At 55.0% G+C, this 14,921-nt stretch overlaps 1 protein-coding gene across 5 annotated transcripts in view; it reads right to left on the bottom strand.

Annotated features, from left to right (window-relative positions):
• Window positions 1-14,921, bottom strand: part of CEMIP (cell migration inducing hyaluronidase 1) — a 155,975-nt gene that overhangs the window by 29,433 nt on the left and 111,621 nt on the right. For all 5 annotated transcript variants that reach the window (XM_066240079.1, XM_066240080.1, XM_066240082.1 and 2 more), the window contains 6 exons: window positions 14,611-14,820; window positions 5,680-5,885; window positions 4,983-5,052; window positions 4,107-4,235; window positions 1,709-1,794; window positions 488-619 (listed from right to left, as the gene is read on the bottom strand). In XM_066240079.1, coding sequence (XP_066096176.1) covers window positions 488-619; window positions 1,709-1,794; window positions 4,107-4,235; window positions 4,983-5,052; window positions 5,680-5,885; window positions 14,611-14,820 — 833 coding nt within the window. The remainder of the gene's footprint in view (window positions 1-487; window positions 620-1,708; window positions 1,795-4,106; window positions 4,236-4,982; window positions 5,053-5,679; window positions 5,886-14,610; window positions 14,821-14,921) is intronic.

Below are 14,921 nucleotides of genomic sequence, written 5' to 3'. Positions count from 1 at the left end.
TGGGGCAGGTGGCTCTCCATGGAGCCCACATCACAGCCCACATCTTCACTGGGCCTTGGAGTCCAGTGAGCTGAAATGTCAAGCTCCAGGCCAACCATTTCCTGGTTTAAGGAAACACTATGAACAGAGCCTCAGGTGGCCATCTCTGAAAGAGGAGAATTTCTATCTTTCAGAAGCATAGTAAGAAGTGAAGGCGGCCAAGGACTCAGCACACAGTAGGTGCTAACACACACCGGCTTTCTTGTCCCCCCTTTCACGAACTGACCGTGTGGCCTGAGGAAGCCAAGCCCAGGGACGATCAGGAGTGAATCATGACCCACAGCACCTGGCATTGTGGGCTGGGCTGTTTTTAGGGGGTTTGGGAGTCATTGCCCGCTGCCATTCTCTGCCCAGGAAACCAAATGTCGGTACACCGTGTTTCCTCTTTCTGCTCAGGGGCAGGAGCGCCTGAGCGCTTGGGGCCGACACCGCAGGGCTCTGTACTCACCGGCAGCTGTCCAGCCACACATCTCCGCCGCGCAGCCAGGCCCCGTGGTCCTGGTTCTTGTAGGCGGTGAAATGCCGGATGATGGCCGGCTCCCGGGGCTTCAGCGGGTCGGCGTCCTGGTGAGGGCTGTACCTGGAACACAGCGTGTGGACGGCTCAGAGGTCGGTGCGGGGCTCCTGAAGGCACTCCCTCCCGGGTTCCGAGCACCTCTCTGCTCGCGGTGCCCACAAGACTCTTACAAAACAGCAACTCATTCCCACCAGGGGGCTCAGGAACGAACTTTCTGAGTTCGACACAGAAGGAGTAGGGTCTCTTCTCCACGGCCCAGCTCCGTGCAGGTGACAGACGCGTCACCGATCAGTCAGCAGTGCTCAGGAGCACCCTGTGCCCCAGGCTGGTCAGAGCTCAGAGGAAAGTTCAGACAGCCCCAAATTGGGAGGCCATGAAGCCCATGTGGTGAGAAAGGAGATGCAGCTCTCCACCCACTGGAGGTGGGTGATCGTGAACCAGAGCCTTTCCTGGGCCTCAGCTTCTTAGTTATAAAGCAGAGCACTGAGCCCGGATGCTCACTGATGTCCACTTGAGCAAATGTCTCCTGAGGACATTATCATGTCACCAGCGCCCCTCACTTCAGATGAAGACGAAGCAACCCCATCTCTGTAAAGGGTCCCGGTTTCCTAACTACCTGGGGTTTAGAAGTAGCTGTGGGCCTTTGGCTGAGCTCCAGATCTATTACAGCTACAACCGGCATGCTCCTTCTCTTTAAACTGATATCGGCATTCTTCCCACCTTTCCTTCCCTGGTTTTGATCCCAGCCAACCTGCTGTGGCCCTGACCAATCCTGTGGACTCACCAGGTATTGGCTTTTGCTGAAACCCTAATTCAACCCTAATGTTGAAACCTAAATGCCGAAATCCAGACCTGGTCCTATTTGGATTTTCACCACAGTGTCCCCAGCAACTAGGTCAATGTGCAGAACATAAAAAATATTCAATAAATACCCATGGAAGGGTGGGATGGATGGATGGATGGATGGGTGGATGGATGGGTGGATGGATGGGTGGATGGATGGATGGGTGGATGGATGGGTGGATGGATGGATGGGTGGATGGATGGGTGGGTGGATGGGTGGGTGGATGGATGGGTGGATGGATGGGTGGATGGATGGGTGGATGGATGGATGGAATGGGGCTTACTGAAAGGTTCCTGAGGGCTGATTACCTGGCAGAGATGATAGAGAGGAAGGGCCGCTTGTCCTTGGCGGAGGCCTCAGTGGTTTTGACCCCGTTGTCTATGATCATGCCCGCCTGGGGAGGGAGACGTTCGGGGGCATGTTGGCTCGCTCCCCCTGCAGGCCAGGCATAGCTCCTCACACTCAGCCTCACTCACTCTATCATTTTGAATGCTCCAGTAAAACCAGGTTTGCTCTCAGGATGCATTATTGGAAGTAGGGGGTCTGCAGTAAGGGAGGTGAATCTGCATTGCTCAGGTCAAATCGGAAATAAAGTGTCCTCTGGAGGTACAGGTGAGAAAACTGAGGTTGACAGGGGATAAGGATCTTGTCCAAGGCCACTCAGGTAAGTCCGTGCCCAGCACAAACACCCAAGTCAAGGGTAACGGCTATGCTTTCCTGGGGAATGTCTCTGCAGTGATTTAAAGGAAGTGCTGAACTTAAATCCCATCTTTACCTCGGGGCAGAGGTCTGTGGCCGTCCTGGGCTCTCATCTTGGATCCTGCCCAACTCGAGGAGAAAACCTCACTTTCCTATTTGGCTCCGAATCTGTCCGTTTGTCAGCCATGGTAAGTGGAGCCGGGGCAGCTGAGTGGTGCTGCCCAGTGAGGTCATGTCTCTCCCTTCCTAGGACCCTTTGTCCCTTAGGAATGTCTAACGTCGGGGTTCTCTTATTTAGATCGTTGGAGGTCACTCTGGCTACTGCATTTGCCCACTGACTTCTAATGAAGCCATGGTGATGTGACTTAGGCGTGAGGCTGGACTCCTGGCTCCTCTCTCGTGAGCTGTGACTTGAAGTCCCCTCACTTCTGGGGCCTCAGCTGTAGCCTCTGTGAGATGAGCTGATAGCGCCACCTTCACAGACAGCTGTGAGGCGTAAATATGGCAGCCCAGGTGAAGAGCCAGGACAGGAACCCCACACAGTGTGTGGAGGCGGGTTCACCAGGCATGAATGCCAAGCACGGGGCCTCCTTTGCTCACACATTCAATCCATCCAGCTCCAGGCTCCTCCTCCCTCCTGCCCCACCTGCCACCTTCCTCCAGGCTATCCCTCACCTGTGCCCATGACCCCGCCCTACCTACTTCCTGTGGGAAACTACCCTCTCTTTATATCCTCCCTCCCTCCCTTCCTCCCTCCCTTCTCTTTCTCTCTCTCTTTCTCTCTCTCTCTCTCTCTCTCTCTCTCTCTCTCTCTCTCTCTCTCTCTTTCTTTCTTTGTAGGAGAGAGGAGGGGAGATAAAGAGACAGAGTCCCACATGCACCCCAAGCAGGATCCACCTGGAAATCCCTGTTTGGGGCCAGTGCTCTGCCTATCTGGGGCTATGCTCACAATTGAGCTATTTTTAGAGCCTGGGCAGACGCTCCATGAAGCCATCCTCAGTGCCCAGGGCGCTGATGCACTTGAGCCATGGCTGCAGGAGAAGGGGGGGGGGGGGGAGAGAGAGAGAGAGAGAAAGTGGGGAGGAGGAGGGAGGAAGAAGCAGATAGTCGCCTCTCCTATATGCCCTGCCCAGAAATTGAACCTGAGACTTCCACACACCAGGTCGACACTCTACTGCTGAGCCAACCAGCTGGGACTATCCTCACCTGTTCTAACCTCTCTAAACATCCAGGTCCAACACAGCTCACCACCCCCCTCATAGGAAGGTCCTCAAGGGGTCTGACAAGCAGCCAAGGCATTTTCTCTCCCACCCTGTTTATGGCCTGCTCTGTATGGAGACAGCCCCCCACGGCCCGTGACAACCTCGGGAATGCTCCCTCTGAGGCCTGTGCTAATTCTGTCAGGTGGCACTGGGACCCCCTCCTCGCCCCTGCCCTCTGACCCGTGAACCTCTTCTTTCTTAGCTTCTGGGACACGACCCTGCCCAGGGTCCCCTATGTGCCACCCTGCCCAGCCCCCTCGCAGGCCGTCCCCAGGCACAAGCACAGCCCGTCCTGAGAACGTGTCTCTTCTATGTGTCTTCTTTCTTAGCTCCTGGGACACGACCCTGCCCAGGGTCCCCTATCTGCCACCCTGCCCAGCCCCCTCACAGGCCGTCCCCGGGCACAAGCACAGCCCGTCCTGAGAACATGTCTCTTCTATGTGTCTACTCCCTGAGTGACTCTTGTTCTGTTTTTGTTGCTGGTGGTTTTGTTTTTGTTTTTATCCTGAATATGTCCATTCCCCTCTGGGAGAGCGTCCATTCCCCACCTGCACCACTAGGGACTGGATCGGAGGACGAGCCCGACGTCCAGGGCTCTGTGTCCGCACTGCCTCCACGTCCCTGGACCAGCTTTGCCCAGAGCCGCGCCTCTGGTCTCCGCCCCGACCCCAGCCCCAGCCCCGCAGCCCTGCCCCGGGTCTCGGTGCTGCCTGGACCGGGAACTCACCTAACCACAAAGACTCACCCGGTAGTTAGAATGTGCTCGGTTGTTCTGGAACTTTCCCAGGGGGATGTGCTCCGAGTAACCCGGGGAGTACATCCCGACCGAGGGGCCCGTCGGCACGTGGTGGAAAATAAACCAAAATCCAGTTTCCTGTTGCGGGTGGGGGGACAGAGGAGAAGCCACACAACTTAGCACCAGCCAGCTTCTCGTCAAGGCAACTGGATGGCCCCAAATTTCCCCCGCAGGCCCTACGGCTCGCCCCCAAACACCTCTGGGAAGCAGTGGAAAGCTTGAGGAGATGCACTCTGTGGGGCCCGCCCTGACTGTTAAAACCCTTCATCGGATCCGACTCTGTCAGCCGCGGGTACCACACGGCTGGCTGTCCGTGTGCCCCTGGCTCATAGCGGGAAGGCTTCACAAGCATCCTCAGCCTCTCGCCTTCACTCTACAGATCTGGAGGGACAGCACCTGCTCTGCTCAGGGTCCTGGGGGCTGAGCAGCAGGGAGGGGGGTGAGCGCAAGTCCACGTCCGGATCCCGTGCCCTTGGGCACACGAGCTCCCCTCGCCTCTGTCTCCTCGCCCGTCCAGCGGAAGGTGATAGCACTATCTCAGCGAGCCGATGCAAGAATTAAGTCATTTTGGCTCCTTAGAACGTGGATGTGCCAGGCCCAGTTCCATGCAACAGTAATTTCAATCTAGTAATGAGTTTATTACACATAAAGTGCTTTGTTCTCAGAAGCTGTGGCTCCCAGTGCATGAATGCACAACCCTCGCTGAAAACCAGTCCACTCACACCACTGGGAGTTCACAGCACACACATTTCAGGTTGGCCCCGGCCAGCCCGAGCTCCCGGCCTCCACCAGATTTCCTCCAGAGAAGAGGTAAGTCCTGCTCACCTCAGATCCCGCCGCAGAGCAGTTTATGAGGTTGTTGTTGGGATTGGCCATCCAAAAGGTGGACACACCACTGCAGGAGGGGAGGGGGAGATGGAAAGGCGTTAGACAACGGCTCCCAGTCCCACACTGCTGCCTGGGGTCTGCACTAGGCTCTCTGAGGTCTCTCCAAAGAGCCTCTGAGAGATGGGGAAGTCCAGGATTTGTTGATCTGAAACCCGGTTTTCTGGCTGGAGCAGGGTGCGCGGAAGCACTTAAGATGTGCAGAGTCTGACAGGGGCGCGGCTCTTTGAAGGAGACGCCGCCTGCATGTGGGTGAAGCCTGAGATGGGCTCTAAAATAAATCTAAGTCAGAAGGACCCAGGAAGGTGGCTGCTTCTAAGGGAGAGGCCCTGGACCCGGAAGGTTGGCACACAGGAAGCTCCATCTCTCGCATCTGTAGAGGGTTAGTGTGGCTGGCACCAGTGTGCACACATGGGGAGCCCCGGGGCAGCTGCTCTCCTCAGAGAGCACTGTGGGGTGTCACGAAAAGCCTGAGGGTGAGAACCGTGGTTCTGTTTGGACAAGAAAGGAGACCTGCCCCGTCTCTGAGCTGCAGGTGGTTCAGGGCTGGGGGTCCAACCTGCTTAGCAGCCCCGGTGTGGGAGGTGCCCTGGCTGGAAGGCGGGTATCCCTGCGCTGGTATGGGGGGGGCACTTACTTGCAGTCCTGCCTGGGCTTAGGGATGTACCCCGGGTACGAGTCCTCTGTAATTATCTTGCACATCCTGCTGTCACGGTCTGAGGGCAGGAGGGTCCCAGGTTTGACAAGGAGGCCAAGACAGTGGTCGAAGGTGTTGCGTTCCTCCGGCCCGTCCTCCGTGAAGAAGCAGTGGCCCAGCGAGTTATAGCCCACAACGTCCTTGATCTGCAGTGGTAGAGCGAGGGGAACATTTCACCCGGTGCCCAGTTATTCGTGGGCTTGTCCATTCATTCGACACACATCAAACATTATCAACTGCACACCAGGCCCTGTGAGGAACACGGGAGGTTTGGAAATGGACCGGACACAGGTGTTGGGCCTAGGGAGGGCTGGCCAGAAGGATAATTATTAGGTCACTTTAAAGGCCCTTCCAGCTGGAGATGTTACGGCTGAGGCTTCATGGGGTAGGAAGAGGGATAACATGTTAGAAGTAAGTCCGGTAGGAGATGGTGGACTAGGTCATGTGAGCCTGCTCCGGTGAGTACACAGTGAGAACACAGTTTACAGGACTTTTTTTATTATTATTAAGTGAGAGGAGAGGAGGCAGAGAGACTCCTATATGCACCCCAACTGGGAACCACCTAGTAAGCCCCCTATGGGGCAATGCTCTGTCCATCTGGGGCTGTTGTTCCATTGCTCAGCAACTGAGCTATTTTTAGTGTCTGAGGTGGAGGCCATGGAGCCATCCTCAGTGCCCAGGGCCAACTTGCTCAAACCAATCAAGCCATGGCTATGGGAGGGAAAGAGAGAGAAAAAAAGGGGGAAGGGGTGGAGAAGCAGATGGTACCTCTCCTATGTGCCTTGACAAGGAATCGAACCTGGGACATCCACACACTGGGCCAATGCTCTACCAATGAACCAACCAGCCAGGGCTACAGATTACATGACTTAATGGAAGGTGGTAGGAGGGAGCCTCACCTGGGCAGCAGTATCTGAGCTGGGCCTAGTGGGTGTTTAAGTGATACTGGTGTTGATCTTCCTCATTGTGTCCTCACCCACAAAGCCCAACCCATTGCATCGCCCACAAAGCACATCAAGTCACGCTTGCAACCCTTGGGCTGGGAACCAGAAAGGGTTAAAAAAAACCTCCATCCTCAATGTCCTTCTTGGAACCACAACGTCGGTGGAGAAGCAGAAAGACCATCTGAAGATATCAAGCCTGACCAGGTGGTGGCACAGTGAATAGAGCATTGGACTGGGACGCGGAGGACCCAGGTTTGAAACCCTGAGGTCACCGCCTTGATAGCAGGCTCATCCAGCTTGAGCGTGGGATCACAGACATGACCCCATGGTTGCTGGCTTGAGCCCAAAGGTCACTGGCTTATAAACTCAAAGTCACTGGCTTGAAGCCCAAGGTCACTGGCTTGAGCAAGGGGTCCTTTGCTCTGCTATAGCCCTCTGGTCAAGGCACATATGAGAAAGCAATCAATTAACTAAGGTGCTGCAACAAAAACTTGGTGCTTCTCATCTCTCTCCCTTCCTGTGTGTCTGTCCCTATCTGTCCCTCTTTCTGGCTCTGTCTCTGTCAAAAAGTAAAAAAAAAAAAAAGACATCAAGAGACCTGGGGTCAGGTCTTAGCCCTGCATCCAACCACATGAGGATCTTAACAAGTCTCTGAACTTGTCTTCAGCCCACCACAAATGGAGAATTTGAACTCCACAATCTCTGAGGCCCTTTCTGGGTTTGAACCCTATGAACTCATCAATGTCAGAACTAGAAGGTCCTCAGAGATCCTCGAGTCTGAGCCTACTCACCATCCACAGCCAGAATCTGCTCACTAGTATTTGTATGTCCTGCTTTTGCTTAAACAGCTCAGAGTGAGACACTTACGGCCTCACAGTGTGGCCCGTCCACAGTGGGACAGGTGAGAATGGCCAGAAACACCTCACTTATCATGACTGTAATCTCCGACCCTCACCCCCACCCCAGGCCCTGACTGTTCACTGACGTCACCCAACAAGAAAGTTTCGCGCCCTGGCCGGTTGGCTCAGTGGTAGAGCGTCGGCCTGGCGTGTGGAAGTCCCGGGTTCGATTCCCAGCCAGGGCACACAGGAGAAGCGCCCATCTGCTTCTCCACCCCTCCCCCTCTCCTTCCTCTCTGTCTCTCTCTTCCTCTCCTGCAGCCGAGGCTCCATTGGAGCAAAGATGGCCCGGGCGCTGGGGATGGCTCCTTGGCCTCTGCCTCAGGTGCTAGAGTGGCTCTGGTTGCAACAGAGTGACGCCCCGAATGGGCAGAGCATCGCTCCCTGGTGGGCGTGCCAGGTGGATCCCGGTCAGGTGCATGCAGGAGTCTGTCTGACTGCCTCCCTGTTTCCAGCTTCAGAAAAAAAAAAAAGAAAGAAAGTTCTCCTCTATGACGTCAGTTACCCCACACCTATTACGTGCCCACCATGGGGCCAGGCCCTGGATAATCCGCACAACTCCTTGCAATGCCGGGAGCCCCCCGGGGCCGTCCCGCACACTGCGGGGTGTTGAGCAGCCTCCCCGGCCTCTGTCGCTAGACGCCTGCACAACCTCCTCAGCTGTGACAACCAAAAATGTCTCCAGACATTCACTGCCCAATATGCCCACCGGGGAAGGGGTGACAACGTTGTCCCGATGAAGCAGCATAAATCTAAGGCGAACACCGCAGTTCCCTCGAGTCATTCAAACGACAAAGCTGCCCGCTCTGCAATGCCCAGGTGCTCTGGGAGCAGCCAGGACTGGGACCCGTCCTGTCCCAGCACCGCGCTGGGCTCCGATACCTTTTAATCTTGCTTAAGTCCTACACAATCCCCACGCAGTATTTTTAGAGATGAAGAGAAATGAGGCTCAGAGAAGTGAAATGATTTGCCCAAGGTCACTCAACGGCCAGGGCTGGAACCCCAGTTCATGCCAGAGAGGAGCCCCCAGATACACAGGCAGGCTCTGTTCTCTCGAACAGTGTCCTCTCCTGCCTGACCTGTGGTGGTGCAGTGGATAAAGTGTCGACCTGGAAATGCTGAGGTCGCCGGTTCGAAACCCTGGGCTTGCCTGGTCAAGGCACATATGGGAGTTGATGCTTCCTGCTCCTCCCCCCTTCTCTATCTCTCTCCTCTCTCTCTCTCTCTCTCCCTCCCTCTCTCTCTCCTTTCTAAAATGAATAAATAAAATTAAAATAAAATTAAAAAAAAACAAACAGTGTCCTCTCCCTTAATCTCTGGTCCTAGGCAAGGGCGTGACCTTCACTCCCATTCACCCCTCAATGAGCATTTCAGTTAATACCAAGGTCATCCAATGGAACTGCTTCCTCTTCTCCTAGTGAGCTACGCAAGCTGGTTATAAATAGGCTAAAGACAAGCATGGGAGGACGAGGCAAGGAGCCGCGGGCTGCTCAAGCTGGCAGGGACATCTGAGAGCAAGTTCAACGGCTTCAAATGACTGACGCCCAGAGAAGGGGCGTGGAGCGTCCAAGGACACTCATCGGCCTCGTGAGGTGGAGCCCTGCACAGACCCGGGCCTCCTGCCCCCTGCCCACAGCTCTTTTCAAATCCTGTGCACCCCTTGCCCGCTGTCTGGATCACACTTTGGGTAGGCCTTCTTTGAATGCAAATGAATAATAAATTACATATATTCTTATTCTAACAAATGTCTCTGAAAGAAATTCCCCTTGAAATGTGCTATGGAGAAAAATTCTCATTGAAAGGAGTGAAAGTAACTACCCTCTACTGGGTATCCAATGTGTTACATACACACATTATCTCATTTAATCTTTATCACAACAACTGTTTCCTTTCTACAAGTGACACTGAGACTCAGGAGGTTGCCCAAAGGCACTTCCCTTGCAAGGACGGAATTGAGACTTGAGACTTCCATCTGTCGGATCCATAACTGGTAACTAATCAGTTCCCGACAGCACCAGGAAGGAAAATACAAAAACAGAACCCTTGCGTTAGGAGTGGGGTGAGGGTGGTGCACAGAGTCAAGGGAGAAGCAGGAGAAGGCAGAAGAAAGCCCTGGGTTGGGAGAAGACAAATTCACGTTGTAGCCACACTAGTTGTGACTCGCCTGACTTCTTTTGCCTTAGGGTGACTTCTGACATCCCTTCCAGTTCTAACATTCTACCACTGTTCTTCCTGAGAACATTTCTCAGAATTAAATACTCAAACCAACACAGCTTGACATAGATAGATAGACAGGTAAGTAAAGAAATCAACAGGTAAGTAGGCAGGCAGGCAGGCAGGTAGGTAGGTAGGTAGATAATAGATAGACAAGAGTCTGGGTTCCTCATTTGAACTCATGTGGGAAGGAGACATAAGACCAGCTGCATGAATCATGAAGCACGTGAGACTGACTTCAAGACTCTGGATAAAAGCCCTGACCGGGTTGTTCAGTGGATAAAGTAGGTTCGATCCCTGGTCAGGGCACATTCGAGAAGCAATCAATGAGGAAACAACTAAGCAAAACAATGAGTTGGTGCTTCTCTCTCAATCTGTGTCTCGCTCTCTCAAATGATTGGAAAAGTTAAGAGAATAAAACTGGATGGAGGAGAAGCCCACCACCCCCAGAGCTCTGAGCTCTGAGGCCACGTACGCATGGGGGCCTGGCATCTGGATGACACCCGCTGACGGATGCTTCCTCCCAGTCTGGTGGCCAGCATCCTTTGGGGCCAGATAGGAAGAGAGCTTTGGTATGGTGGACGGCAAGGATCTGCTGGTTCCAAGAGGTTGCTCAAGGCTCTGGCTGCAAGAATCTATCTCTACTGTGGATGCAAGTGACCCTTCTGGCTGTTCCGTGGGCCACTGTGCTTGCCCTCCTCCTGACACATCTCTTGGTGGCCCTGTGATCCTTATTAACTTGGACGTGTGGCTTGCGCTAACCCTCCCCGCCTCTCCCCAGCGTGCATCCCGGCTGAGATGCATGGTCACAGCATGGCTGTGCTAGGCCTGGAGGGGCAGTGACTGAGGCTCTCACGCCTCTGGCCCCACCCTCAATGGTTCCCCATTTTCTGGGGCTGAGACCTGGGCGCACTGCTCTGAGGAAGGTTTGCTGTTACAAAGACGGCCAGAAGCCATGGCCGGTTGGCTCAGTGGTAGAGCGTCGGCCTGGCGTACAGAAGTCCTGGGTTTGATTCCTGGCCAGGGCACACAGGAGAAGCGCCCATCTGCTTCTCCACCCCTCCCCCTCTCCTTCCTCTCTGTCTCTCTCTTCCCCTCCCGCAGCCGAGGCTCCATTGGAGCAAAGATGGCCCGGGCGCTGGGGATGGCTCCTTGGCCTCTGCCCAGGCACTAGAGTGGCTCTGGTCTCAGCAGAGCGACGCCTCGGAGGGGCAGAGCATCACCCCCTGGTGGGCGTGCCGGGTGGATCCCGGTCAGGCGCATGCGGGAGTCTGTCTGACTGTCTCTCCCCATTTCCAGCTTCAGAAAAATACAAAAAAAACCCCACAAAAACAAAACAAACAAACAAAAAACCCCAAAAAACAAAGACGGCCAGAAACATCGCACAGAGGCGGTGGTCACGCTCTCCACAGAACATATACGGAAGATCTACTGATAAAAGGACTGCCCGAGGCCACACAGCGAGTGGGTCAGCCCCACGTCCTCCCGTGCGTAACTGCCCTGAGGTTTCGAACAGCTGCGAGCACGGCCTGTGAGTCATCTCACTTTCCCTTTAGTGACGTTAAATGTAGGTGAATGAAAGCTGAATTTAAAGACAAACCTTTAGAATAAATGCTTAAAACAAGGGAAGCTCCTAGGAGTCTGGCCTTTCTTACGCAATTCCTCATGGTTCCTTCCCACCACGTACTCTGGGCTTCATCGCCAGTCCGAGCGGAGTGTCTGGAACTCCCCACCTGGCGTCCATTCTGCAAAGTGCCAGGCCGGACGCTGCTCCCAGAGCTAGTGTGTCCCAGGCTCTGGACTCAGCCTTTTCTTTTCTTTTTTTTTGTATTTTTCTGAAGCTGGAAACGGTGAGGCAGACAGACTCCTGCATGCACCTGACCGGGATCCACCTGGCATGCCCACCAGGGGGCGACGCTCTGCCCACCAGGGGGCGATGCTCTGCCCCTCCAGGGCGTCGCTCTATTGCAACCAGAGCCATTCTAGCGCCTGAGGCAGAGGCCACAGAGCCATCCTCAGCGCCTGGCCAACTTTGCTCCAATGGAGCCTCGGCTGAAGGAGGGGAAGAGAGAGACAGAGAGGAAGGAGGGGGGAAGGGTGGAGAAGCAGTTGGGCACCTCTCCTGTGTGCCCTGGCCGGGAATCGAACCCAGGACTCCCGCATGCCAGACCGACACTCTACCACTGAGCCAACCGGCCAGGGCCAGCCTTTTCCTTTTATTGTTTCTTATTTTATTGATTTTGAAAGAGAACAAGAGAGAGAGAGAGATGAGAAGCATCAACTTGTAGCAACTTCACTTTAGTTGTTCATTGACTGCTGCTTATTCGTGCCTTGGTGGAGGGTGAGGGGGCGGTTCAAGCCAAGTCAGTGACCCCTTGCTCAAGCCCATGACCTTTGGGTTCAAGCCAGAGACCATGGGATCATGTTGATGATCCCACACCCAAGCTGGTGGCCTCGGGGTTTTGAACTGGGTACGGCAGCCTTCTGGACCAATGTTCTATCCACTGCGCCACCACAGGTCAGGCTGGACTCAACACTTTCCATGTCCTCTGCCTCTGCTCAGTTCTCACAACAAGCACACAGGGAAGGCAGGGCTGACCTCCCATCTCATGAAGGAGGAGACAGAGGCCAGCAGAAGCGCAGTGAGGGTCCAGGTCCCACAGCTGGTGAGCGGCAGCGGCCACGGGAACCAGGGTCCCGGCTCCTGCTGGGTCCTCTCTGCTCTTGCCCTTCTGAATTTATTGTAAATCCTGCTGTCTTTCTGCTTCTACCAGAAATCATTCTCCTGTTCCTTCTTGAGCCAGAACCAAACCCCACGCCTTCCGGCGGCTCCTGACACAATCTTCCCACCACGCGCCGGGGGGCGCGGCCCTGGCTCCCGGCCAGCGCTCCCCCAGGAGCCCAGCCTGCGGGCACTGGGCCTCAGGGCTCCCTTGTGCGCCGGCACCTCACAGCCCTGTGCGTTTGGTGTTATTCCATCCCTTGATTGGGTAGGAAACTGAGTTTCAGAGAGGTTAAACAACCTGCCCAAGGTCCCACAGCTCATAACCTGTGGATCAAGCCCTGGAACCCAGGCCTTTCTAGACAGGGCCCCACAGCCCATGCTCCCTGCTCTATACTCAGTGGGGTTTCCCATCACAGCATCTCAAACACAGCGGCTACAGGCCCTCCTCTGTGAGAGGCGTGCACGGAAACCGCAGTGCATGGAACAGAAGCAGAAGCTGCTTCACCAGGGACACGCTGACAGGCCCATCCCCTTCCCTCACCGCACGCCTGGTGGGGAGGGTCACTCTGTTTGGTTTAAAGAGAGAGTCGCGCCCTGGCCGTTTGGCTCAGTGGTAGAGCATCGGCCTGGCGTGCAGGAGTCCCAGGTTCGATTCCTGGCCAGGGCACACAGGAGAAGCGCCCATCTGTTTCTCCACCCCTCCCCCTCTCCTTCCTCTCTGTCTCTCTCTTCCCCTCCCGCAGCTGAGGCTCCATTGGAGCAGGGATGGCCCGGGCGCTGAGGATGGCTCTGTGGCCTCTGCCTCAGGCGCTAGAATGGCTCTGATTGCGGCAGAGCGATGCCCCAGATGGGCAGAGCATCGCCCCCTGGTGGGCAGAGCATCGCCCCCTGGTGGGCATGCCAGGTGGATCCCGGTCGGGCGCATGCGGGAGTCTGTCTGACTGCCTCCCCGTTTCCAACTTCAGAAAAATACAAAATAAATAAATAAATAAAATAAAATAAAATAAAAAAATAGAGAGTCACAAATGCAAATGCAGTTGATGGCACCAGGCTAGGCATGTACTGTGATGTACGGGGAAGTGGCGGCCACAGGGTCCGCGGGAGAACAAGCTGGTGCAGCGGGCAGCCGGGCTGGCACGGGGGTCTGGTGCTGCCGACTCAGCCGACTCCTGCAAGAGAAGCCTGGGATCCAGACTTTTATGTGAAATCTCTTAATGTTTAAATGATGGAAACGCATGTGAATGTTTCTTTAAGCACCGCTGCAGCCAAACAAAACACATCTGGTGCTGGATTCCGCTCGCAGGGTGCCATTTTGTGACATCCGGTTTTAAAGTTCGCAGAGGGTATAAGTTCAGTCCATTTAAAGGAAGTTCAATTTACTGTAAAATTATCAGTTTAGCGTCAAAAGGATCAAATGTTTCTCTAAACACCATACAAGCCAAACCAAACACGAGCCGGAGTCAGCTCGCGGGGTGCCGTTTTGTAACGTCCAGTTGGAGATGTTTATAGAGAATATAAGTTGAGTTCATTTAAAGAAGCATCAACTCCGCGTAAGCGCTCTCTGTGCAAATCAAGACAAGCCTCGAGCACATCCACCAGTTTGCTCGCGAGGACATTTCTCTCAGCAGCATTTGCTCCGACGGACACTGAGTTTACCAAAAGGGAAGGGGCCCTTGCTGCGGCTGGCTCAGCTGGTCAGGCAGATGCCACAGCTCAGTCCTGGCACGGGGCCCCTTGTCCGCAGCTGGCAGATCTGTCATGCCACGTGGCCAAGGAATGGCCCTCCCCACCACACGTGGACTCCCATGACCACCACAGACTGCATCCTGGTGCCCTCTGGCACGGACACAGCCCTGTTTTCTCCCTCCTCGTTGCTCAGTTGCCTGTTGTCAGTTGAGAGCACTCTAAAATCCCAGGTAAGGATGGTTCAACCGCTGACGAGCCCTGGACTGAGTGACTAGTTGTAAACACTCTTCCAGCACTGACGGCCCCTGGGCCCAGCAATGAGCTGGCTGGCATGGGGCGGGGCGGGGGGGGGAAGGTGTGAGGGCCCTCAAGGTCTTTTCTTCCCTAGGAAGGAGGCACTTACCAACAAGCCATTGGAGCCGTGGACGGTGACACAACGAGAGAAGGTGTGGTGGATGGACAGGTCCCGGATGTACGTGGGCGGGTTGTAGCCACCATGCTCGTCCACGTCACCCGCCAGGTGGAAGTGAATGGGGTACTGACCCACCAGCTGCTGCCCCATGTGCGTCAGCTCCACGCCTTCCAGATGTGCTGCCTTAAACCCCAGTGCAAACTAGGAAAGGAGAGACAAGAGTCAGAAGGAGTCCGTGAGGCATTCCCTGACCCCGCTTGGGGGTGTCCACATTCTGAAAACGTGCAGGCGTTATCTTCAAA

Source organism: Saccopteryx bilineata, chromosome 7, assembly GCF_036850765.1.
Source record: "Saccopteryx bilineata isolate mSacBil1 chromosome 7, mSacBil1_pri_phased_curated, whole genome shotgun sequence".
In the NCBI taxonomy this organism is placed as follows: domain Eukaryota; kingdom Metazoa; phylum Chordata; class Mammalia; order Chiroptera; family Emballonuridae; genus Saccopteryx; species Saccopteryx bilineata.
The sequence above is the reverse complement of the archived record's forward strand: the minus strand, read 5'-3'. Positions and strand labels throughout refer to the sequence as shown.